Raw genomic sequence first — 27,607 nt, 5'->3', positions numbered from 1 at the left:
AATTCAGCACAAGTGGACAAGATATTGGGGGGCTCAACTCAGGGGGGCCACTCACCCATATCTTTCCAACGACTCACCCGTATCTTTCCAACAACTTACCCGGCCATATCTCGGCACCTAATGGCGCTAGAGACACGGGACCAAGTCCAATAGACCAGTTGTGGCCCAATTGCTATGGCCACAAGACTTGAGCTCAATAGGGGCAAAAATAAGGGTGGTGCACTACCATATCTCGGCGCCTGGTGGCACTAGAGAGACTATACTGAGCCCATTCAGTACACGTACCGAGTTTCAGCTCCCTAAGACCTGTGGAACTCCAGATATTGGGGGCTCAACTCAGGGGGGGGGGGGGGGGGCACTCACCTGTATCTTGCCAACAACTCACCCGGCCATATCTTGGTGCCTGATGGCGCTAGAGACATGGGACCAAGTCCAATAGACCAGATTTGGCCATATTGCCATGACCACAAGACTTGAGCTCAATAGGGGCAAAAATAAAGGTGGCGCACTACCATATCTTGGCGCCTAGTGGCGCTAGAGAGACGAGACTGAGCCCATTCGACTGCACGTGGCCCAGTTAGTACACGTACAGAGTTTCAGCTCCCTAGGACCTGTGGAACTTGAGATATTGGGGGGCTCAACTCAGGGGGCCCACTCACCCATATCTTTCCAACAACTCACCTGGCCATATCTCGGCGCCTGATGGCTATGATTTAAGCAATAAAACATTTATAATTATGAAATATGACCTTTTAATGCATTGACCACGGACAGCCTAAAGAGGTCCCATCAAATAAGTTACAGGTGGGCCCTTCATGTGCCCACCTGTAACTTATTTGACAGGGTCCCTGTAAGCTCTCCATGAACATGTCATTTTAAGGCTAATGATGCATAGTTATGAACTGTAAAGTACACCAACATGTTTGATAGTCTTTCCTGTGCACTGTACTGCATGTTTTAAGTAATAAAACATTTATAATCATGAATTATGACCTATTAAAGGGGGGGGGTGAAATGCTATTTCATGCATACTGAGTTTTTTACACTGTTAAAGAGTTGGATTCCCATGCTAAACATGGACAAAGTTTCAAAAATGAAATTGTACGTTTGAAGGAGTATTTCTGTGCCAAAAATTGTCCTTCCGGTTTGTCACAAGTTTCGGAAAGTTTTTTTCGAGTATGGGCATGTGTGACGTCAGATGTAACGGAATTTCCTTATATGGGTCCTAAGGGCACTTCTCCGGAAAGATCGCGGGCTCGCGCGCACTCGTAGACAAGAGCAAGAGAGCGAAAGCAGTACCTCATCTAAGCGCTCTGCTCGGCTTTAGGGAAGTCAGTGTCACCAAAGAAGTGGGTTTTTGGTTGCCAGGGCAAGACAAACCTGCACAGATTCCCAAAGAACCCAGCGTTAAGGGAATAGTGGATGCAGTTTGTTTTTCGGGGGCAAAAACGAGTTGAGCAAGACTGTTTCCCTGCATTTCGACGATGATTGTTTTATAAACAAAGCCGATCGTCTAATGCTTAAGGATCGAGCAGTCACAATGATAAAGGTCCGCAGTCGTGCGTTGGAACCGCAGGCGGTGAGTAAAACTGTTGAACAAATGTCTCTGTGTGTTGTTAACGTTACTAGCTCGGCGCGTTAGCACAGCTTTAGCACATCGCCCACACGGCCCGCCCCCAGCCGCTCGTTTTTTTCCGGAAAGACTCGGTACAGCCTATCTTTCTATTATAAACATAATAAAACTAAAGACTTTTTGGAGATATGAATGATGCAATACTACTCTATAGGTACTCAAGATTAACAGGAGATTGAGTGAAAATGAGCATTTCACCCCCCCTTTAATGCATTGACCACAAACAGCATTTGTTCATTCGTATTATGTCTGTTTTTTATTTGTTGAACATCAACTAAATTTTTACCCTTGAATGGGTTTAGGAGTTTTTTGTATGTCCTAATTCGGGGAACAGACACATTCTTTATATGATGATAGCTAGGTGAAAGAGGCTCTATGTGATGGGATTCATCTGAGCTTGGTGACGCGAGGCTGCTAGCAGACGGTCGGTTAAGCCAGTCTGTCTGCTTCCTGACCTGAGCCCCAGATTGTCATGTTTGAGCTCTAAGACTATGAGCCATATTACTAGAGAGAAGAGCAGCACCATCCCAGGAGGGATGAATACCATCTCTTTTCAACAGGTCAGGTCTGCCCCAAAAACTTTTCCAATTGAAATGAAATGCTATTTCATGCATACTGAGTTTTTTACACTGTTAAAGAGTTGGATTCCCATGCTAAACATGGACAAAGTTTCAAAAATGAAATTGTACGTTTGAAGGAGTATTTCTGTGCCAAAAATTGTCCTTCCGGTTTGTCACAAGTTTCGGAAAGTTTTTTTCGAGTATGGGCATGTGTGACGTCAGATGTAACGGAATTTCCTTATATGGGTCCTAAGGGCACTTCTCCGGAAAGATCGCGGGCTCGCGCGCACTCGTAGACAAGAGCAAGAGAGTGAAAGCAGTACCTCATCTAAGCGCTCTGCTCGGCTTTAGGGAAGTCAGTGTCACCAAAGAAGTGGGTTTTTGGTTGCCAGGGCAAGACAAACCTGCACAGATTCCCAAAGAACCCAGCGTTAAGGGAATAGTGGATGCAGTTTGTTTTTCGGGGGCAAAAACGAGTTGAGCAAGACTGTTTCCCTGCATTTCGACGATGATTGTTTTATAAACAAAGCCGATCGTCTAATGCTTAAGGATCGAGCAGTCACAATGATAAAGGTCCGCAGTCGTGCGTTGGAACCGCAGGCGGTGAGTAAAACTGTTGAACAAATGTCTCTGTGTGTTGTTAACGTTACTAGCTCGGCGCGTTAGCACAGCTTTAGCACATCGCCCACACGGCCCGCCCCCAGCCGCTCGGTTTTTTCCGGAAAGACTCGGTACAGCCTATCTTTCTATTATAAACATAATAAAACTAAAGACTTTTTGGAGATATGAATGATGCAATACTACTCTATAGGTACTCAAGATTAACAGGAGATTGAGTGAAAATGAGCATTTCACCCCCCCTTTAATGCATTGACCACAAACAGCCTACAGAGATCCCATTAAATAAGTTACAGATGGGCAATTCCTGTGATTTTACAGGAAGTGCCTACCTGTAACTTGTTCGACAGGGTTCCTGTAAGCTGTCCGTGGACATGTCATTTTAAGGTTAATTATGCATAATTATGAACTGTAAATTTGGATAAATGGATAAACTTTCCTGGGTGCATGAATCGCCAGCAGTATTTTGATATTTTAAGTATTATCAACTGGAATTTTGAGATCGCAGTAGACGTGAAGGACTATAATGCGTTAAGAGCTCGCTCAAGTACTGCGGAGCTAAACCATTTAGTGCTTTGTAAGTAATCAGCAATATTTTAAAATTGATGCGATGTTTAATCGGGAGCCAGTGCAGTGTTGACAGAACCGGGCTAATATGGTCATACTTCCTGGTTCTGGTAAGAACTCGAGCTGCTGCGTTTTGAACTAGCTGTAGTTTGTTTATTAAGCGTGCAGGGCAACCACCCAGTAGAGCATTACAATAATCTAGCCTTGAGGTCATGAACGCATGAACTAATTGTTCCGCATTTGTAACTGAGAGCATATGATGTAATTTAGATATATTTTTAAGATGGAAAAATGCTAAATTCCATGTTTTCTAATGATATCTCCTAAGGGTAGCATGTGCAGAGTGAACAGCAGTTGTGAGCCTTATACAGAACCTAGTACTGAGCCTTGTGGTACGCCATACTGAACTTGTGATCGATGAGACATCTCTTCATTTACTGCTACAAACTGATAACGGTCAGATAAGTATGATTTAAACCATGCTAAACCAATTTCACTAATGCCAACATAGTTTTCTAGTCTATTTAAAAGAATGTTGTGGTCAATAGGGTCAAATGCATCACTAAGATCGAGTAACACTAATAGAGAGATACAACCACGATCGGATGATAAGAACAAATCATTTGTGACTCTAATGAGAGCAGTCTCGGTACTATGGTACGGTCTAAATCCAGACTGGAAATCCTCGCAGATATCATTTCTTTCTAAAAAGGAACACAGTTGTGAGGATACTGCTTTTTCTAATATTTTTGACAGATAAGGTAGATCCGAGATCGGCCTGTAATTGACTAATTCTGTAGGATCAAGTTGCGTTTTTTTTTAACAAGCGGTTTAATCATAGTCAGCTTAAAGGTTTTTGGTATATATCCTAGAGACAAAGATGAATTAATGATATTGAGAAGAGGATCTGTGACCTCTGGAAGTATTTCTTTTCAGTAGCTTAGTGGGTATAGGCTCTAACATACATGTTGTTGATTTAGATGATTTAACGAGTTTAGTAAATTCTTCCTCTTCTATAGCAGCGAATTAATCAAATTTTTCCTCAGGGAGACTACAATGCACTGCCTGATGCGATACTGTAGTAGACGGTTGCATAGTTATAATTTAATCCCTGATATTATCAATCTTATAAGTGAAGAAAGTCATAAAGTCATTACTGCTGTTCTGCTTGGAAACTTCTGGGCTTGAAGCTTTCTTTTTCGTTAGTTTAGCCACTGTTTCAAATAAATACCTAGGGTTTTGTTTATTTTCTTCTAATAGGGTTGAAAAATAAGCAGATCTAGCAGCTTTTAAGAGCTCTCTGTAAGTAATCGAGCTCTCTTTCCATGAAATGCAAAATATCTCTAGTTCTCCTAAGCTATCTGGGATGCTGAGATGATGAAACTGATCAGGAAGATTATTAATAAAGCAATCTTTAGTGGCAGAAGTGATAGGTCTAACATATTTGTAACACGAAGTCGGCTTTGCAGCCTTGGCTAAATGAAGTTTACACGAGACTAGATAATGATCTGAGATGTCATCGCTCTGCTGCAGAATTTCAACGGCATCAACATTTATTCCGTGTGATAATATTAGATCTAGAGTATGATTACGAGAATGAGTAGGTCCTGACACGTGTTGTCTAACTCCTAACTGTTGTCTAATTGAGTTTACAATGTCTTTAAATGCCAATCCCAATGCATCTTTTTCATTATCTATATGTATATTAAAATCACCAAAAATTAGGACTTTATCTGCAGCCAATACTAACTCTGATAGAAAATCAGCAAATTCTTTGATAAAGTCTGTATGGTGCCCTGGTGGCCTGTATACAGTAGCCAGCACAAATCTCAGATGTGATTTATCATTTACACTATATATTGTTACATTAAGCACTAACACTTCAAAAGAATTATATTTAAAACTTGATTTCTTAGTGGTTTTGAAAATATTACTATAAATTACAGCAACACCACCCCCTTTGCGTTTAAGTTGAGGTTCATGTTTATAACAGTAATCTTGCGGGGTGGACTCATTTAAAGTAATGTAATCGTTTGGTTGTAGCCAGGTTTCTGTCAAACACAGCACATCTAGGTTATAGTCTGTAATCATATCATTAACAATAAGTGCTTTTGAAGTAAGGGATCGAATATTCAGCAACCCAAGCTTTAGCATTTGTTCATTCGTATTATGTCTGTTTTTTATTTGTTGAACATCAACTAAATTTTTACCCTTGAATGGGTTTAGGAGTTTTTTGTATGTCCTAATTCGGGGAACAGACACATTCTTTATATGATGATAGCTAGGTGAAAGAGGCTCTATGTGATGGGATTCATCTGAGCTTGGTGACGCGAGGCTGCTAGCAGACGGTCGGTTAAGCCAGTCTGTCTGCTTCCTGACCTGAGCCCCAGATTGTCATGTTTGAGCTCTAAGACTATGAGCCATATTACTAGAGAGAAGAGCAGCACCATCCCAGGAGGGATGAATACCATCTCTTTTCAACAGGTCAGGTCTGCCCCAAAAACTTTTCCAATTGTCTATGACTTCTATATTATTTTGGGGACACCACTAAGACAACCAGCCATTGAGTGAACACAATCTACTAACTATCTCATCACTCCGGCGAACAGGAATCGCACATACATTTACAAAGACAAAATTAGTAAGTGAGGTGAGACGCTCTAGTCGCGGGACAAAACACCGCTCTTCCGTTCCAATTACAACATCAAACAGGTTCTCCCCGCTCAGTGAAACACCCACTGAGAATCGTGTTGAATGTGCCCTAGTTATTGGCGATTTGATCACACGGAAAGTGAAAATAGAGACACCAGCGACCATAGTCACATGTTTGCCGGGAGCCAGAGCGCCTGACTTCAAAGCAAATTTAAAAGGACTGGCTAATGCTAATCGTAAATTCTCTAAGATAATTATTCACGTCGGCACTAATGATGTTCGACTCCGCCAGTCGGCGATCACCAAAATTAACGTCACCCAGTTGCCCTGCTGCGAGGGCTCTACTTCAGCCGGAACCGTGTTATGTACAGAGCTCACTAAGCTAGTCGCATTCAAAGCAGTATCTAAAGCTCTAGCACTCTTACAATTAACCTCGATTAAAGTTTGGATGCGTGTCTCTAGTTCTGAAATCTTCTCCGCCAGTCTGACTATCTCCCTGCATTTATCACATGTAAAACCTGTGCTGGCAGAGAAGGCTATGCTATACATGTGACATTAGGTGCAGGTGACAATAAGAGGAGAAGATGACATGACTGTGTTTGTTGACTGATACTCACCACAGTTATTTGATGAACTCGTAAAAGGCGTGAGAGAAAAAAATAAATAAATAAAGAGGAGCATTACTGTAAATGTTGGTAATTTTCAACAGGAAGTGCTGATCCGCTGACAGGAAGTGCTGATCTGCTGAGAAGGACAGTGCCTCCACAGGTCTCTCTCACACACTCGCTCATGACTGTTGGATATCAGATGTTAAATATCCAAAGTTCGTCAGAGTTGTAGAAACTTGATGGCGTGTCTGATTAAAACACGGGACAAATACCAGTCCTTTGCTCTCTTTTATTTTCAGTTCAAGATGATTAAGTCTTGGGTAATTCTCATGGCATAAAGATCATGGATTGCAGATTCACATGTTGTAAACAGACAGATGCCAACAGATGGACAGGATGGATTGGATGTACAAGATGGTTTTAAGTCACTACAAACGATACAATAAAGGAAATCAAACTCATATAATTCATCAAACATAACATGTATATACTCAAACCAAACAATTGAAATAAATAAATTCAAACAATACAATTGGCAAAACAAACTTACTTAACGCATCTTAAGGAAAGGACTCAAAGGACATGGTTGGGTCTCCATTCAAACACCCACACCTCACCAATGCAAAAGAAACAAAGGAAGGAAGTGAGGCCTACTTATAGACCTTAACCAGGGGGTGTATGGGTAATGTAGTGTACTCAATTTAGTAGTGTAGTCTACTTGGGATTGTGGGATATGTAGTACATATGTATATGGGAAAATAAAGAAAGAAATAAAATTAAAGAAAAAGGCCAAATTCACAACAATGACAGCTAAACACGTGTGGGTGTGTGTGTGTGTGTTGATTATTTAAGTGTGTGTTTCAGTCAGAGGCTGCGGTTATGGTTTCTCTGTTGTTGTTTTTTTGTTTATTCTTTACTCAGTTAATGTTTTTAATGCTTTTTCCTTTTTGCATTGTTAATGCATGATAGATAACAAGGGCAATTTTGTTCATGTTTGTTCTTTTGTATATCCGGAGAGGAATAGAAGCTCCAGGTGATCTGCTGTCTCGTGTTTAAGGTGAGTGATCAGCATGCACACAAAACCTCTTATCTCGCTGAAATCTTGACGGATTTACAAACGGTTTGGTTTCTTACAAACGTTATTAACGTGGCTATAATTCTTTCATATGGAAGTCCATTGTTATAATTATTCATATGTATGCAGTGTCATAACTACATCTCTTACGTTTATAAGAAACCAAACCATTTGAAAATCGGTAGAAAATTGAGCAAGTTATGGTTATTTAAAAGTACATGCACCATGTTACGAGTGAGCGAGCTCCCTGTGGTAAGATGGCCGCCATGTGCGGACGTCGACCACCATTGGCCAGCAGCGCGCACGAGACATCTAGCCTTTATTATATGATATCTATATCCAATGCAACCAAAATCTTTCCCAGAAGAGAAGATGGTAGATCATGTCACCAACACTACTTTTACAGGACTTTGGTAAATGGTGAGCCAATTAGGAGAAGCTGGTTAATTCACTTAAAAGTAATGCACTCTTCCGCTTTTGCTGTAAATTGTTTTTCAGTAAAAGAGTACAACTTAATCAGAAGTGGATTAAATGCACCATCCCCTTTAAACACCCACGAGAACTCACCTGAACACATCAAACATCTGGCAGCATGGAAGGAGTTAGAGATGCGTCTGGAAAAGGGGGAAACAGTAGACATGCAGGAAATGTCACTTCTAGTGTTTGAGAAGAGGTGCTGGAGGGCGCTTAGTGGCCATAATCCAGTCCCTTTCTCGCAGAAACCTGTATCAGCCAAACAATGGTCACTTTTTAAAAGAGCTGGAACTCTTAGCTAAGTTTGATCCTGTCATATTGCAAGGGCACAACGTGCTGCTGACAAGCAACCACATTACTTGGGGAAGACCATTCAGAATGAGCCAACTGCAGCAATGAGTGGCAAAGTAATAGATAAAAAAGTGACAGACATTAAATACTTCTCAATCCTACTGGACTGCACTCCTGATGTAAGCCTCCAGGAGCAAATGTCTGTTGTCTTACGGACGGTCAGTCTCAATGACGTTCCAGAGATCAAGGAGCATTTCATTGGTTTCCCTGTAGCTGAAGCAACCACCGGTGAATGCTTGTCAAAGCTGATTCTTGAAAAGCTGGAAGAACACAATCTTCAGTTTGATGATTGCAGAGGTCAAGCGTATGACAATGGATCTAACATGAAAGGTAAACACAAGGGTGTCCAGGCAAGGCTGTTGAAGAAGAATCCTCGTGCTTTTTTTCTGTGCCATGTGGTGCACACACACACTAAATCTGGTTGTGGTGATGCAGCCAAAGCTTCTTCAGATGCAATGAGCTATTTTGGATACCTCCAGAAAATCTACTGCCTTTTTTCAGCAGCTCCTCAAAGGTGGGCAATACTTATAAAACATGTTGAGATCAGTGTAAAGGGCTGGACAGAAACAAGATGGGAGAGCAGGATTAAAGATAAGCGTAGAGGCTCTGCTCTATCAGGCCTCAGAGGTAAGGGAAGCTCTCTTGGAACTGAGGGACAAGGCCACTGATGGAAACTGATCAGAACTGAAGTGGGCTCATCCCGCTTCTCCATTTGCTCCGTGGTGTGGTACGACATTCTTTCCTCTGTCCATCATGCAAACAAGCTTATGCAGTCACCTGACATGCCGTTGGGTGAAGCGGTCATAGCCGTGTTTTATCGTGAAAAAAAGCACAACTATTGACCAATCAGAATCAAGGATTGGAACTGACCGTTTTATATTCTATTTTAAATAAATGCTGTTCTTTTGAACTTTCTATTCATCAAAGAATTTTGAAAAAAAAATTGTACACAACTGTTTTCAACACTGATGATAATCATAAATGTTTCTTGATCATCAAATCATCATATTAGAGTGATTTCTGAAGGATCATGTGACACTGAAGACTGGAGTAATGATGCTGAAAATTCAGCTTTGATCACAGGAATAAAATACAGTTTAAAATATATTAAAATAGAAAACAGTAATTTTAAAATATCATATGTCACAATATTACTTTTTTATATTATCGTTTTTTATTATTAAGAGTCTTTTAAAAACTTAAAAAATCTAACAGATCTAAAACTTTTGACAAGTAATGTATATAATTTATATATATATATATATATTTTTTTTTTATGTACAATTCATACATTTAATTTAATTTATTTGAGTTTCATGTAAATATTTTTTATTCATATGTATGTTGAATGCTATACTTAATACACATTTATAAACTTAAATATTGAAACTGTCGTCTCATGTGCTTTCTCTTCCTTCATAACAGTGTAATGACAGTGTTTTACTCCGGTGGGGCCAATCTTCATGATCTTGCCTAGGGCCCCACATCCCCACGGGCCGGCACTGGCAGTACGAGCGCTAAACCGAGGGTAACGCGGTTTGACTCCCTCACACGTGAACTGGCAAGACAACTAACCGTTGCTGGCACAGAGCAAATGAGCGTAGGTCATCACACACACTCAACACACACACTTTTTTTTTTTTTTTCAACAGTTTGACAAAAACAGAAGTAAAGACAATTATGACAAAAATCAGTCAAGGCGAATCAAACACAGACACAATAGAATTTTATCAGAGAAAATACAAATAGAGAATATCAGAATCCTAAGCAAACAGAATATTAATATGCACTGTAAGTCAATCAACCAAAGGCTAGATTTAAGGCTTTACAGCAACTTAAAGGGGCTAATTAGCAGGTAGGTCAGTATAACAGTAATGTGAAGCAGTAGTAATTATAACAGGAGATTACAGCGATTTCTTCTCTAGTTCATCTTGAAGGAATTCACTCTGTTCTTGCAGTAACTCCTATCCATCATGTTCCTCCTCCAGCTTATCCCTGAGAGCCCAAATCTGCTCCTTATACATTTCCTCTGTTTTAGTTCTGGCATCATATTTCTCCCGAATCCTGTATAATTACATTTCTTACCATGTTGTTTTCTCTCTTTGAAGATCTGCCATCATCTTCATTTGTTCTCTCTCACTCTTTTGTTGCTGAACTGAGCAGCTCTTGGACTAAAGATCTTCTTTATCAGATCTACAGATCACTTTCTAGTGAAATGTGAGCCAATTCCGATTTTTTTGCTCATATGTGATCCAGATCGGATGTGTTCTATGAGTGTAAACAGGAAAAAACGCAACGCATGGTTTCAGGCCTCATTCATACGTGGATATAAATCAGATATGTGCCAATGCGACTGTCACATAAACAGGCAGATCGGATTTTCTGAGGCATTAGGCAACATCTCCGCGGTTTAACCCTCTGGGGTCTGGGGTGTTTTTGGGGTCCTTGAGATGTTCTGACATGCCCTGACATTTGTGCTTTTTTCAGTTGCTTATAAACATATTAATGGCAAAGGTGTAATTACACTCTATTTAGCACAAACAGGGCTACCATAATATGTGAGCAACAAGAATGTACGTTTGCATTTTTGAGAGAATAATGATTATGCATGGTTATTGAAAAAACTAAAAACTAAAGTTTCTGAAATAAGGCCACAAAACACATACTAAATATGTGTCAATAAGACTTTTGACTAATGGATGTCGCCTAGAGTTTTTGCTTCAAAATGATGTGAAAATCATCCTGCCTAATCATTCACATAACACAATACATTGATTTAAATTTTGCAAAGCACTTCCTGTTTGGAAAGGCAATATTCGAGTGGGTGTCAACGATCCAATGACACCATCATGTATATTTAATGGTTCGCACCTGAGGAGACAATGGGGCCCGCATACTTAATGAGCCATTCATTCAGGTGTGTCACTGAGCCACAAAAAAAAGAATGCAAGAGCAACAGTTGGAAGCATCTCAATTTTTTTTAAATTTTTTTTCACAAATTGTGCTTGCAAATTGGCCTATAATATCCAAGAAAAACATGTCTAGTAATTGTGCAGTTAATTCGCATACTGTATTTTCAGTTTTGGAATATTTATCCTCTCCCCAAATTTGTCACTAATAAAACACAATAAAAATTATTTAAAGAAAAGGCTTATATTTACCTTTTAATAGTTTGTTTACATCTACCTTGTTAATATATTTTTTTATTAAAAAGGTTACAATTACAACAATTCAAGTGTAATCTTTCTTTGTAAAAACTAAAGTATACATTTTATCATACATATTTCAAAGTTAAGGATTTGATTGATTATTTGATTATTTTTGACAAAACATACAATATTTAACATATGAGCAAAAATTGGCAAACAAACGCTTATTTGAGGTGGCAGATATTTTACAGTAAAAATGTATAATCTATCCAAAACTAATCAACGAAATGTTCTTTCATATGTCTGTAATGGTCTTTCATTTTTATAATAAGAAATATAAATGTTAATTTGCAGTTTAATACGTTGCTTATACAAATACATTTTATTTCAACATATTTCAGTCGATTTTTACTGTAACGTTGTTTGTTTCTGAAAAAAAAAAACTTACTACTGTATTCCTCAGCTCAGTCTGATCCTTGCTCCTCGAAATACCCGCACTTCTGAGGTACATTTTCCATTATTATTATTCCTCACAGCGCTGCGAGACGGTGTAAACAAGTACAATGATCTGATTAAACTTGTGTTTTCTCGAGCTGATATGGGGGCGTTCACAGGTTTGCGTGGATTGCCTCAGTCATTTGCGTTTGAATAGCGCGCGCTCTCCGTGGGCGGGGTCACATTAAAAATAAATAGATGAGATGAAAACGACTGACATCTCGCTCTTTTCTTACAGATTACATGAACTGAGAATATTTGTTTTTTATATAAATTACTTCATTTAAAAGAAGAGAATTCAAGCTTCATGCCGGTGCGTCTGTATGTCTGTTTGACTGAGTATTCGCTGAGTTATTGTTCATTTTCGGACGCGTTTCAGAATGGTCTTCACTGACAGAGAGAAAGCAGAACTCACATCATGTTTATTTTTCTTTATTTGGCAAAATGCACAACACTTTGATTTATTGTGAGTATACACAAAAATAATACACATTTAACAGAATCGATTGATGTATGAAACTTGTTTGTAATATCAAAGTCAACAGAGCAAAATGAATCTCTTTTGAACTGATAAAAAAAAAAAGTGAGCCTATCGCGCCGGCGTAATTGTCGACCTCAGGAGGTTAATGACGAGAGAAACCCCGACGCACATCTGCAAAGGGACGGATGGCCCGACGAAACGTTGTGTCATCGTAGAGGAATGTGGACAGAGGCACGGGAAATGTTTTCAAAGGATTGTAAATGTAACGGAAATGTGTTCATTTACATTTATTTTAAGCTTTTAGTAATTTCTTTGTAATAAACACTTTAAGTGGGCTATTTAAAAAGTGTTAGGACTATTTACATGTTCAATTATATTTTTTAAAACATACGCACAGTGTGACAATATTGTGTGTGCATAGAAAGAATTCATCGGCAGCTGCTCAAAAAAGAAAAAGAAAACAGCTGCTCTACTCCTGAGCGCTACTCCACTGTCAGTATTATGGTGCGTTCACACCGGACGCGAATAGCGCGTCAGGCGCGAGTGATTTCAATGTTAAGTCAATGCAAAGACGCGTTACGCGCGTAAAAAATTCCTGCGGCGCGGTAGATGCGAATTCGCCTCAGTCGCGCGTCAAGTTCACGCGAATGGCGCGAATTGAGCGTCTGCCGCGTTAAGCGCGTTACGCGCAAATGATTTTATTAGTGCTTTTTGTGCATTCACGCGTTTGTCGCGAATTCGCGTCTGCCGCCCGAGTTGAAAAATCTGAACTTCTGCGTCAATTCGCACCGCGTTAACCAATCAGGAGCCTGCTTGCTGCATCACATGGTGAACTGACAGTTTATAATGTTATTTTATGTTTGGCCTAAATAAATTATTTTGTAATATGACTAAAATGCACAACAAAGCAAATATTTCACATAAAAACTCGATTTCAATATGATAAATACTCATTTTTTTATTGAATGCTATTTATTCCATATCTATTCTAGATTATATGAAACTTTATTAATCTAATGTATAGACAAAAAACACAATTTAGTGTATAAAAACTTAAAAAAAAAAAAATCACAGGACAGGTTTCACTTTTGGAGGCTGGCTCCATTTATCATCAAAACAAAAATAAATGACAGATTAGGTGGGTGCAGGCGAGGGTGAACCTCGCGCCGGGCTGTACAGCGCGGGCTCGTCAGGCAGCGACCACCACTCGAGGCCGAGGCTTATACGGCCTACGCTGTCCTCGTCAGCGTCCTCACCGTTAGGTCCACCAAACCTACCTCCTGGAGCAAATTGTGAAACTCCTGAAACCCTCCGGAGGGTCTGGTGGACCCGAGTACAGCGACGATGTCCCCTACGCTGCTGTTTCTGCTCTCCAGAGCATATACGAGCGGTGACTCTCTCGATTAATGCTAATGCTAATGCTCGATAAACATCTAAAAAAAGATGGCCGTCAACAGATTTCGAAACTTTTGCCTCTGACGCGCGTGACGCGCGTAAATTTCGATTCAAACTTTTGATTTTACGCGCGTCAATTTCGCTCTTGACGCGCGAATGCACACAAAGTGGTCAAGCGTATAACTAGATGCGGCAGGCGCGAATTTGACGCGCTATTCGCGTTCGGTGTGAACGCACAGTTAGGCTATATAAGTACAGGCATTAGGCAGTTTATTTGTGTTCATTTCTATTTCCTGTCGCTGTGCAGGCTCTTTAGAATATGACAGTGAACAGCCCAATTACCCCTTTATTTTAAGGCTTAATTTATGTCCCATAGATCGGTCCGTTGCATTGCGAATGAAAGCAGTATCAATAATGTCAAATAGCCATGTGATGTGCAGTCAAGTTCGATTGTGTGTGTACTCTGTTTTAACGAGTGTTCTCACCGATACGCTTGTGATTCGTGGAGTTTAAACGAGTTTTATAGACAATTGTTTCTTATTCAAAAGTGGTGTTTGGCAACTTCGCATATCGCAGAGCATGAAGCATAGTTCGTGTTCGTCCATCTGTGCAAGAGAATTGAACCCTTTAAGCATGCGCGATACTGTATGTTTCAGATAGTAGCCAATGGCAAGTGTAATCATGAATCGGATATGGGTCACAATTTAAAGAATGTGTAAACAGACAGTAAAAAAAATCAGATATGGGCAACAAATCAGAATTGGGCATCAAGACCTGCAGTGTAAACGAGGCCAAAGAGACCTGGAGTATCAACAACAGTTACTGGTCGACCATCAACTTCACCAACTCTATTTTGACAAAGTGTCATGACTGAATCTAGTCTTAATTCACTGACAAAGTAATCTCTTCCCAGAATACTGTTTCCTGTTGCACTCTTCCCATTTCCTGTCTTCCCGATCAGAGCAATCCTCAGACACTCCTGATCATCTTGTTCATCTTCAGCACCTGAAAATCACAGCGGTAGAAAGAAAACTTAGTGAAATGAAGCTCAGAACTTTAATATTGTTATGTTGGATTGTAGAAATTGCAGCTGAATGCTAATTGATTATGAACTGAAAAAAAAACTTGTCAAGTCACTTCCAATAATAATAATAATAATAATTATTAAAGCTGCAAGCAGCATTTATCGGGGTTCGAGCAGTTAAGGCCTTTAAGCACAAAAGCATCAAAAGACATCAAGTTTTATCTATCAAGCATGTAACCACTGATATAATAGATGGAAAAGAGCATTTACAGCCAATACAGACAATGTACCATAGGACATATATATCGTTTTCAAAGCTTTTCGACAGTTATAGCGCCCATCATGATCCGTTCTGATCGGCCTCCCTTAACCATGTCTTATAGGTGCACAATCTTCATTGGCCGATGACGGCCATGTTTTTCGAGATAACTCGAAAACTAAGCATGCTTGAACACTCATGCACACATTTTGTTGTAGATATAGATATTATATGGAATAAATGATAGGTAACAAAATTATTATTGCAAATCTCCTCTACACCATTTTCAGGTTTCACATTAATCATTAAGAGCTAAACTGAGAGCTCAGTACAAATGAAGTGAGTTATAATAGTGATTTTCATGCATGTCATTTTATATTGTCTAAATATGAATGCAAAAGCACCTGTGAAAAGACTTTATTGATAAGTAGAGGAGAGTCCAGGAGAGGGCAGTAGAAGACCACTTATTGGCTCACTTTAATTTTAAACTCCTTGGTTTCCACCAATAAAGCAAAGCAATTTTTCCATGAAGCATGCTTACACACACACACGGAAATATGTTTTCAATGTTTTTGGGATATGTTATTGAGAAAATATATTTAATTGTCTATAGGCATTTCTTTGTTATCTAATAATATAAAACTTCATAAATTAAAAGAATGTATACAAATATCAAAATAAAAAACATCATAATAAAAAAGATTGCTTTTTAAAGCATTTGTTTGTTTCCCAATACTGAAAGCTAATGAAAAGATCATGTGTAATCCTGCTGCTCCGTCTAGTGGACAACAGTGGTATTACAGCTTACATCTTAAAGTTGAATTGAATGAATGAATGAATGAATGAATGAATGAATGGGAATTTGGTGTTTTATTTATATCTCGGGAACCAGAAGCGAAAAAATCTGAAACTCAGAGCATAGATAGTGCTTGAGGAGCCCTGTTGAATGAGACCATCGCGGTGTTTTTGGGCGATTGGGGCCGGGAGTTATGACCGTTCAAATGCATATCTTTTGGGGCTTTTATCTCTGGAATGCCCAGGGCAAATTACACCAAGTTTGAATCAAAGCTAGCCAAGCTAGCGGGCCCTTTCCAACGAGCTCTCACACAAGGTTCTGGGTGCACTGGGTCGGGAGTTACGGACCACAGAGAGTCAGGACCTCGGTTTTACGTCTCATCCGAAGGACGGTGCTCTTTGACAGTATAGTGTCCCAGTCACTACACTGAGGCGTTAGGACCCACACAGACCACAGGGTGAGCGCCCCCTGCTGGCCTCACTCACACCAAATCCAGCAGCAACCTGGTTTCCCCAGGAGTCCATCCAAGTACTGACCAGGCTCAGCCCTGCTTAGCTTCAGTGGGAGACCAGTCTTGGGCTACAGGGTGATATGGCTGCTGACTCTTTAAGAGAGTCTATCATTCCAATGGCAGTGTCCATCGAGAAGTTCACTGCTTGCATTGCATTGCTGACATGGTGATCTCTGACAATAGATCATTGGATCTATTGAGGCACATGAGGAACACCATGCTGACAATCTCGCCAGACAGCGACTTTGCCTCGAAGACAGTTTTGCCGTCTTTTTCCACTTCCTCAAGCTTTTCCAAAGCATCAATAATCCCCCTAACTGGAAATGTACAGCTTTGACAGAGTTTATTTTTGCTTCCCACCTGGTATCACTCCAGGCTTCAGTGTAATGTCCACAAATTCTTTCAGAATATCCCACCTCTTCACCGAAGCCGAACAAATGGTGTACAGTCTTTGGAGAGCGTCAAAAAAGTTAGACTCCCTCTGTTTGATGACGCAGCATCACATAACAGGAGGTTCAGACTGTGGCTACAGCAGGGGATAAATAGTGCCTCTGGACTAGAGGTCTGCACGGGCTTCAAACTTTAGCCCGAACCCGGCCCTACCCAAAATCATTTACATTTACATTTTACATTTATGCATTTGGCAGACGCTTTTATCCAAAGCGACTTATAACATTGCATTCAAGGTACACATTTTACATTTTGTCAGTTCTTGCTTTCCCTGGGAATCGAACCGATGACCTTGGCGTTGCTAGCGCCAACGCTCTACTGTTTGAGCTACAGGAAAGCCTAACCTGTAGCTCATCAGCTAATTTAACCTGACCCGACCGGTTACATTACAATTATATTTTAAGACCGAGCCCAACCTGAACCTGAGGTATGTTTCTCACAGTAAATACCTTTTTTTTTTTTGGTGCAATACGCTGTATTTTATGATTGCTTACAACTATAATTAAAAATAGGCTACATGTACAAACCCCGTTTTACCAAGGCACAGCGGTCCCCTCAGCAGTCAGCAGCACACAAGAAAAAAAAGAAGAGAAAAATATTTTGGTCACAACACGCAATCAGAGGAGGACGGCTGAAACTGCGCACGCAACCTACTTTCTCTCTTGGGTGCTTATATAATTACGATAACAACACAGCAAGCAGCCAAGCACACGGCACGCAAAATGTATACAGTGGGGAGAACAAGTATTTGATACATTGCTGATTTTGCAGGTTTTCCCACTTACAAAGCATGTAGAAGTCTGTAATTTTTATCATAGGTACTCTTCAACTGTGAGTGACGGAACCTAAAACAAAAATACAGAAAATCACATTGTATGATTAAGTAATTAATTTGCATTTTATTGCATGGCATAAGTATTTGATACATCAGAAAAGCAGAAGTTAATATTTGGTACAGAAACCTTTTTTTGCAGTTCTTGTTTCCTGTAGTTTTTGACCAGGTTTGCACACACTGCAGGGATTCTGGCCCACTCCTCCATACAGACCTTCTCCAGATCCTTCAGGTTTTGGGGCTGTTGCTGGGCAATACAAACTTTCAGCTCCCTCCAAAGATTTTCTATTGGGTTCAGGTCTGGAGACTGGCTAGGCCACTCCAGGACCTTGAGATGCTTCTTACGGAGCCACTCCTTAGTTGCCCTGGCTGTGTGTTTCGGGTCGTTGTCATGCTGGAAGATCCAGCCACGACCCATCTTCAATGCTCTTACCGAGGGAAGGAGGTTGTTGGCCAAGATCTCGCGATACATGGCCCCATCCATCCTCCCCTCAATACGGTGCAGTCGTCATGTCCCCTTTGAAGAAAAGCATCCCCAAAGAATGATGTTTCCACCTCCATGCTTCACGGTTGGGATGGTGTTCTTGGGGTTGTACTCATCCTTCTTCCTCCAAACACGGCGAGTGGAGTTTAGACCAAAAAGCTCTATTTCTGTCTCATCAGACCACACAACCTTCTCCCATTCCTCCTCTGGATCATCCAGATGGTCACTGGCAAACTTCAGATGGGCCTGGACATGCGCTGACTTGAGCAGGGGGACCTTGCGTGCACTGCAGGATTTTAATCCATGACGGCGTAGTGTGTTACTAATGGTTTTCTTTGAGACTGTGGTCCCAGCTCTCTTCAGGCCATTGAACATCTTCCTCATCTTCCTCCTCGAGGTGAGATCTTGCATGGTGCCCCAGACTGAGGGAGATTGACTGTCATCTTGAACTTAATCCATATTCTAATAATTGCGCCAAAAGTTGTTGCCTTCTCACCAAGCTGCTTGCCTATTGTCCTGTAGCCCATCCCAGCCTTGTGCAGGTCTACAATTTTATCCCTGATATCCTTACACAGCTCTCACAGGTCTGTTTGTTTGAGTGTGTGGACAGGTGTCTTTTAAACAGGTAACAAGTTCAAACAGGTGCAGTTAATACAGGTAATGAGTGAAGAACAGGAGGGCTTCTTAAAGAAAAACTAACAGGTCTGTGAGAGCCGGAATTCTTACTGGTTGGTAGGTGATCAAATACTTATGTCATGCAATAAAATGCAAATTAATTATTTAAAAATCATACAATGTGATTTTCTGGATTTTTGTTTTAGATTCCATCTCTCACAGTTGAAGAGTACCTATGATAACAATTTCAGTCTTCTACATGCTTTGTAAGTGGGAAAACCGGCAAAATCAGAAATGTATCAAATACTTGTTCTCCCCACTGTATATGTTTAAGCCTATACAGTTTTTCTAAGTTAAAAACCCGAACCCGAGGCTATTCATTAAACATTAACCCGAACCGAAACCCGTGAGTTTTTCGGGACCCGTCGGGCTCTGGTCGGATAGCAAACCTCTACTCTGGACACTTCTGCTGCACCAATGCTTGCACACCCTTGTGTATACACCTCATATTTGAACCATTGTCATAGCTCTGCCCCTACAGTTAGCCAACTCCAACCCCAGGTTATCCAGCACCCCAGTCAGTGTTTCTGTGTGGCCTTTACCAGTTGTGTCCTTCACGACTGTGAAGCCAGTAAAAGACTCATTGATGGTGGCATTCTTGTTGTTGTCTGTATGAACATACAGGATTATTACGGAGGCCAGCTCCTGCTTTGAAATGTGAGGTGTGCAATCCAACTCCACTTCAAAGTACTTGGAGGCTTTGACCTGGGCACAAATTTGATCTAGTGCACATTCAGAAATTGAATCTAAAAATTAATTTTGAGTGCACCAGGAAAGATATCCTGTGGTTTCTTTAGAGGCTACCTTTCTAAGATGCTCTGCTAGTGTGACAACGTATTGTGCTATGACATCAAGGACACCCAGGAAATTTCCATTTTTAAGATCTCCTAACTTAGCATTCTTCCCCTTCAGTGGCAAGCATTTATGTGATCAGCACTGGTTTCATGATGCTACAGCATTCTTTGAAAGACAAAGTTATTGTACCCCACCACAAAGCGTGTCAACAACTCTAGCTCCACCAAAAAGATTACACACAAAACAATACACTTTATTTGTCCTTTTGTCCTTGGAGTACAGTAACCAATCCCACTGCACTTTTTCTCCATTGGACATTGAACGAAAACAGTATGTTCCACATTCTCCACATTCTCTTCCACCTACTCTGAGCAATGCCTAAACTTGCCTATTTTGGAGCACTTCTTGCATAGTTTTTTGCCTCTTCACGATGACTCGCTTGCTTTAGTCCTCAGTTGTAAGTCACTTTGGATAAAAGTGTCTGCTAAATGACTACCGTAAAACCTCTAATATTGGCCTGTATTCCATTAGCGGCTGGGTCTCTAACATTGGCCGGTCTCGCTGTCGGGGGATAATAGTCTCTAATAGTGGCCGGGGGAATTATTAGAACCAATGTTTTTCTGGGCAGGCCACAACATTATGCTTGTGATAGTAACATACAAATACCACAGGGGGGCAATGTTAACGAATCCAAGCCATAGCTACGGTAGCCTGGTCATGTCAATCACTTCGCTCTTGACTCGCACGTGATACTTCAGTCACCGGTAGGCTAACGTTGTTTACCATGGCAGCCCTGTGCTGCTGGACGAGAGGCCTTGACTGCTGCCCGCCTGCGTGAGGAAGAGAACAGACGCACAGCGGAACATGAGGACGACGAAGAGGAACTGTACAATAATGAACTTGTTGTAGAGGCCGGCGCGAGTGATGAGATTACAGGGAGAGATGAAGAGGAGGATTAAACAGAATTGGAGGATTTTTTTTTTTACTTCAAACCAAACGAGACAGGACACACAACAACAGAGGATTAGGACTATAATTGGACAATCTGAGGATGGTTAAACTTTGGAGCGGTAAGGTGTCTAAACCAGTAAATTGCCTTTTGTTATGAATCAATAGCCTAATTATCACTGTGTATGGTAAAGTGTTTACAATGCACTACCGGTATGTTTGCTACGTTTTTGTTACCATATTTCTACACAGGAATTTAGCCTGAATTACCGGTATTTGTTGTTAATGTTCTGTATGCATACCATAACTGTACGTTTTCAATAAATTAACCTAGTATTTTATAGGTTCAAATATACACAAAATCTTGTTTTTATTCATTCTACTGGTAGTCCGTTTTGCTCAAATAGAAATAAAGGCCCGTCTCTAATTCTGGCCTCCTTCCAATAAAGGCCTGGCCCGCAATGTGCTTGAGTAAAATAAAGGCCCGGGCCTATATTAGAGGATTTACGGTAAATGTAAATGTAAACCTCATCTTCACCTCTTTTCCACATTCTCCTCCAATTCCTCCTCAGTGGTGAGTGGCTTTCCATCTCTGTCTGCACTATTTTTTACCCAAAAAGGACACAGTGAATAGGTTGGTCAACAGAAATTCAGACCATACTGGACATTTAGTTTTGTGTGGTCTAACTAATAGAACTCCTACCTGATGTCATCACTGGTCTCATCTGTACTTGATGCCATCGCCGACCTCCCCTACACTTCCACCTAATGTTAGACCTACCTGTTGACTTCCCCTGTCTTTCCTGATCCACCATCCTCACACCTGAATGAAATGAACTCACTGTTAAATATAGCAGCCTGAATTCAATTCTTAAATCAGCCTAGTGATGGCATCAGATCTGTTGAAAAAGTCCTGGCAGAAAGCGATGCATAAGGTTGTAGTGTAACGGACGCCCAGTTCCAGGAATGCACTAATATTTTGTTGGTTGTACCAGTTTGCAACAGTTATTAGTTAACATTAAGTTGTCAACACTTCGGAAAAAATAATAATTAATCGTTACACTACATCCTTACGCATCGCTTACTTTTAACTTTTACGTGCTTTTCCCAAATCACTGAAGTGACCTCAACGTTCGGGTTAACGGTAGCATGAATCTGCCAGCGCTGTGTAGTAATGTTGTTGCGTGATCGAGATCAGCCCATGAGTAAACCGCTGTCTAGTATTGCTCTGAGCTGATAAACTCTTTGCGCTGCGCAGCTCAAACAAGTAGCGTGGTTTCATTCTGCTTTCGTTTGCCGTGTGCCAGGAAAAAAAAGGTTGCAAAATGTGACCATTTACTCGCAGTCTAGAGCCCTGTATAGTGCTGTATTTCTGCTTTACATGAGCGCCACCTGCTGTCAGAGCGAATTTTTGTTTTTTTTGCATTGATCTGAATTGAAAAATTACACATTCCTGTTGGTTGAACACAAATTAATTGATATCAATCAACAAAGTGTCCTGTGCTCACCACACACCGGCTATAGGTGGAGAGGAGAGATTTGGCTATAGGGTGATGTGTGGCTTACACAGAGGAGACTTTGTTGCTCAGCAGATGAAAATAAACTACTTACCGTGATCTCAGACTGCGTTTAAGTGGTTTCTCCACTGCATGGATCTTCATGTGTAGCTTTAGGTGACGTTTAGTAGAGAAACTCTTTCCACACTGATCACACGTGTGCGGCTTCTCTCCAGTGTGGATCCTCTCATGTGTTTTCAGAGATGATGACTGACTGAATCTCTTGTCACAGTGTGAACACTTGTAAGGTTTTTCTCCAGTGTGGATCCTCTCATGTGTTTTCAGAGCTGATGGCTGACTGAATCTCTTGTCACAGTGTGAACACTTGTAAGGTTGTTCTCCAGTGTGGATCATCTCATGTGTTTTCAGATTTCCTAACAGACTGAATCTTTTGTCACAGTGTGAACAATTGTAAGGTTGTTCTCCAGTGTGGATCATCTCATGTGTTTTCAGAGTTGATGGCTGACTGAATCTCTTGTCACAGTGTGAACACTTGTAAGGCTTTTCTCCAGTGTGGATCATCTCATGTGTTTTCAGATTTCCTAACAGACTGAATCTCTTGTCACAGTGTGAACACTTGTAAGGTTTTTCTCCAGTGTGGATCATCTCATGTGTTTTCAGATTTGCTGGATGACTGAATCTCTTGTCACAGTGTGAACACTTGTAAGGTTGTTCTCCAGTGTGGATCATCTCATGTGTTTTCAGATTTGATGGCTTACTGAATATCTTGTCACAGTGTGAACACTTGTAAGGTTGTTCTCCAGTGTGGATCATCTCATGTGTTTTCAGATTTCCTAACAGACGGAATCTCTTGTCACAGTGTGAACACTTGTAAGGTTTCTCTCCAGTGTGGATCATCTCATGTGTTTTCAGATTTGATGGCTGACTGAATCTCTTGTCACAGTGTGAACACTTGTAAGGTTGTTCTCCAGTGTGGATTCTCTCATGTGTTTTCAGAGAGAATGAATGACTGAATCTCTTGTCACAGTGTGAACACTTGTAATGTTGTTCTCCAGTGTGGATCATCTCATGTGTTTTCAGAGTTGATGACAGACTGAATCTCTTGTCACAGTGTGAACACTTGTAAGGTTTTTCTCCAGTGTGGATAATCTCATGTGTTTTCAGATTTGATGGCTGACTGAATCTCTTGTCACAGTGTGAACACTTGTAAGGTTGTTCTCCAGTGTGGATCCTCTCATGTGTTTTCAGAGATGATGGCTGACTGAATCTCTTGTCACAGTGTGAACACTTGTAAGGTTGTTCTCCAGTGTGGTTCATCTCATGTGTTTTCAGATTTGCAGATTGACTGAATCTCTTGTCACAGTGTGAACACTTGTAAGGTTTTTCTCCAGTGTGAATTCTCTGGTGCCGTTTTAAACCGTCCGCTGTAGTGAAAGTCTTCTCACACTCAAAGCACATGTACTCTCTCACACCAGTGTGAATTTTCTGATGTATATGTAAATAAAGCAGAAGTGAAAAACTCTTTCCACACACAGAACATAAATGTGGCTTCTCCTTCGTATGAACTGTCAGATGTGCCTTCAGGACTGATGCCCTAAGAAATGTTTTGCTGCAGTGATCACATGAGAACGGCTTCTCTCCGGTGTGGATCATCATGTGTTGATTACGATTTTCTACTCTTCTGAAACTCTTCCCGCATTGATCACATGAGAACGGCTTCTCTCCAGTGTGGATCCTCATGTGAACATTAAGGTATGATGATCGACTAAAACTCTTCCCGCATTGATCGCATGAGAACGGCTTCTCTCCGGTGTGGATCCTCATGTGTTGATTACGATTTTCTACTCTTCTGAAACTCTTCCCGCATTGATCGCATGAGAACGGCTTCTCTCCGTTGTGGATCCTCATGTGAATCTCAAGATTTTGTTTGCTTTTTAAACTCTTTCCACACTGAGTGCAGGTAAAAGATTTCTTGGCTCTTCTCTCCTCCTCCACTTCACTCAGTTCTTCACTCTCCTCCTTCACTTCACTCAGTTCTTCACTCTCCTCCTTCACTTCACTCAGTTCTTCACTCTCCTCCTTCACTTCACTCAGTTCTTCACTCTCCTCCTTCACTTCCATCAGGTCTTCACTCTCCTCCTTCACTTCACTCAGTTCTTCACTCTCCTCCTTCACTTCACTTAGTTCTTCACTCTCCTCCTTCACTTCCATCAGGTCTTCACTCTCCTCCTTCACTTCACTCAGTTCTTCACTCTCCTCCTTCACTTCCATCAGGTCTGACATGAAAGAAAAAAAATAATGGTAAATGGATAATTTTCAGTACATCAAAATAATTAACCGAGAGAAATATAAAGTGAAAGGACATGAAAGTGAGCCCTGATGTAATGGTAGAAAGTAGACAACTGCTATAAAATATGATAATTTGATGCCTTTTTAAAAAGTGATTATATGTCCTTGAAACTTTCCATGATTGTGAAGAGGTGGAAAAGTTGGCGTTAAAAGGCAAGTGAATGGTGACGAATTGATCATTTGCGTCTGCCTATTATCATCTGGAGATATACAATCCCCACCAAAAGTATTGGAACAGTGGCAATTCCTTTAATTTTTCTGTAGACTGAAAATATTTGGGTTTGACGTCAAAAAATGAATATGAGGGAAAAGATCAACATTTCAGCTTTTATTTCCAGGTATTTACATATGGATGTGATACACAACTTAGAAGATGTAACCTTTTTGTTTGAACCCAACCATTGCTCATGTGACCACAAGTGTGACTGGCAGGTGTGTTTTGTTGCCCTGGTGTGTCCTATTACATTGATTATTCAAACAATAAATAGCACTGAATGTCTGCGCTCAGTTTCAGATTTTGGTTTTGCCTGTGCAGACTGCAGTTAGACGTGTAACCAACATGAAAACAAGAGAGCTGTCCATGGGTGAAAAACAAGCAATTGTGAATCTGAGAGAAGATGGAAAATCAATCAGAGCCATTGCACAAACATTGGCCATAGCCAGGACAACCATTTGGAATGTCCTGAGGAAGAAAGAAACCACTGGTATACTAAGTAACAGACCTCGAAAGGGTATACCAAGGAAAACATTAGCAGTTGACAACAGAAACATTGTGAGAGCTGTAAAGAAAGACCCTAAAACAACTGTTAGTAACATCAGCAACAACCTCCAGAGGGCAGGAGTGAAGGTATCACAATCTACTGTTCGCAGAAGACTTCATGAACAAAAAGTACAGAGGCTACACCAGAAGATGCAAACCTCTCATTAGCAAGAATAATATGAAGGCCAGGCTGGAATTTGCCCAAAAAAACAGAGACAAGCCTCAAAAATTCTGGGGAAAAGTTTTATGGACTGATGAGACAAAGATTAAACTTTATCAAAGTGATGGAAAGGCTAAAGTTTGGAGAAAAAAAAGATCTGCTCATTACTCCAAACACACAAGCTCATCTGTGAAACACGGTGGAGGGTAATGTCATGGCTTGGGCTTGCATGGCTTCTTCTGGGACAGGCTCATTAATCTTCATTGATAATCAGAAACACTCAAGTGTACAGAAACATTTTGTCTGCCAATTTACAGAAAGATGCAACCAAACTGATTGGGAGATCCTTCATCATGCAGCAAGATAATGACCCAAAACACAGTGCCAAAACAACAAAGGAGTTCATCAGGGGCAAGAAGTGGAAAGTTTTAGACTGGCCAATTCAATCTCCAGACTTAAACCCTATAGAGCATGCATTTTACCTGTAAAAAAAAAAAAAAAAAAAAGAGAGAGAGAGACTGAAGGGAATAACCCCCCAAAACAAACAACAAGTAAAAGAGGCTGTGATGAATGCCTGGAAAAGCATTACAAAAGAAGAATGCAGAAGTTCCTCCTGAATCCGAGGTTCTACTATCGGCCGTATTCTCCTCTCCAGTACCCTGGCATAGACTTTCCCAGGGAGGCTGAGAAGTGTGATTCCTCTGTAGTTGGAACACACCCACCGGTCCCCCATCCCAGAGGCACTGTCCCCGGCCTCCACGCAACGCTGCAGAGGCGTGTCAGCCAAGACAGCCCCACAACATCCAAAGACTTGAGGTACTCAGGGCGGATCTCATCTACCCCCAGTGCCTTGCCACCGAGGAGTTTCTTGACTACCTCTGTGACTTCAGCTTGGGTGATGGACGAGTCCGCCTCTGAGCCCTCAGCCTCTGCTTCCTCAATGGAAGACGTGACGGTGGGATTGAGGAGATCCTCAAAGTATTCCTTCCACCGTCCAACGACATCCCCAGTTGAGGTCAACAGCTCCCCACCTCTACAGTAGACAGCGTTTGTAGGGCACTGCTTCCCTCTTCTGAGGCGCCGGACGGTTTGCCAGAATCTCTTCGAGGCCAGCCGATAGTCCTTCTCCATGGCCTCACCGAACTCCTCCCAGGCCCGAGTTTTTGCCTCCACAACCACCCGGGCCGCAGTCCGCTTGGCCTGTTGGTACCCGTCAGCTGCCTCAGGAGTCCCACAAGCCAACCAGGCCCGATAGGACTCCTCCTTCAGCTTGACGGCATCCTTTACTTCTGGTGTCCACCACCGGGTTCAGGGATTGCCGCCTCGACAGGCACCGGAGACCTTACGGCCACAGCTCCGAGCGGCCGCTCAGTAATGGAGGTGAAGAACATGGTCCACTCGGACTCAATATCTCCAGCCTCCCTCGGGATCCGGTCGAAGCTCCGCAGGAGGTGGGAGTTAAAGATCTCTCTGACAGGAGACTCGGCCAAATGTTCCCAGCAGACCCTCACAGTACGCTTGGGTCTGCCGAGTCTGTCCAGCTTCCTCCCCCGCCATCGGATCCAACTCACCACCAGGTGGTGATCAGTTGACAACTCTGCCCCTCTCTTTACCTGAGTGTCCAAGACTTACGGCCGCAGGTCAGATGAAATGACCATTATCGACCTCGATTATCGACCTACAGCCTAGGGTGTCCTGATGCCACGTGCACTGATGGATAGGGTTGGGCGGTATTACGGTAATATCGGATACCGCGGGATCTTAAAATAGCACCGGTATCAGTTTCAATACCGTCATTACCGGCACTTATAGCCTATAATATATATAATTTATTTATTGCCTAAAAAATGCTTATGTGTGGTTGCAGTTTGGCAATATTTCTGGTTCCAACCGAATGAGAAGGGAGAGGCGGTAAATACTGACGAGGCAATTTGTAAATTGTGCCATAAAAAGGTGACCGCAAGAGATGTAAACACCTCTAACCTAATG

At 41.3% G+C, this 27,607-nt stretch overlaps 1 protein-coding gene across 1 annotated transcript in view; it reads right to left on the bottom strand.

Annotated features, from left to right (window-relative positions):
• Nucleotides 1-12,620: 12,620 nt before the first annotated feature.
• Nucleotides 12,621-27,607, bottom strand: part of LOC307169556 (uncharacterized protein) — a 42,930-nt gene continuing 27,943 nt past the window's right edge. Inside the window, exons 2-3 of the mRNA XM_079890283.1 lie at nt 22,444-24,625; nt 12,621-15,063 (exon numbers count right to left, since the gene is read on the bottom strand). Coding sequence (XP_079746409.1) covers nt 15,057-15,063; nt 22,444-24,620 — 2,184 coding nt within the window. The 5' untranslated portion in view covers nt 24,621-24,625 and the 3' untranslated portion in view covers nt 12,621-15,056. The remainder of the gene's footprint in view (nt 15,064-22,443; nt 24,626-27,607) is intronic.

This window comes from Squalius cephalus (genome assembly GCF_949319135.1).
Source record: "Squalius cephalus genome assembly, chromosome: 1".
NCBI lineage: Eukaryota > Metazoa > Chordata > Actinopteri > Cypriniformes > Leuciscidae > Squalius > Squalius cephalus.
Note: the sequence above shows the minus strand (reverse complement) of the source record. Positions and strands in the feature narration are given on the sequence as shown.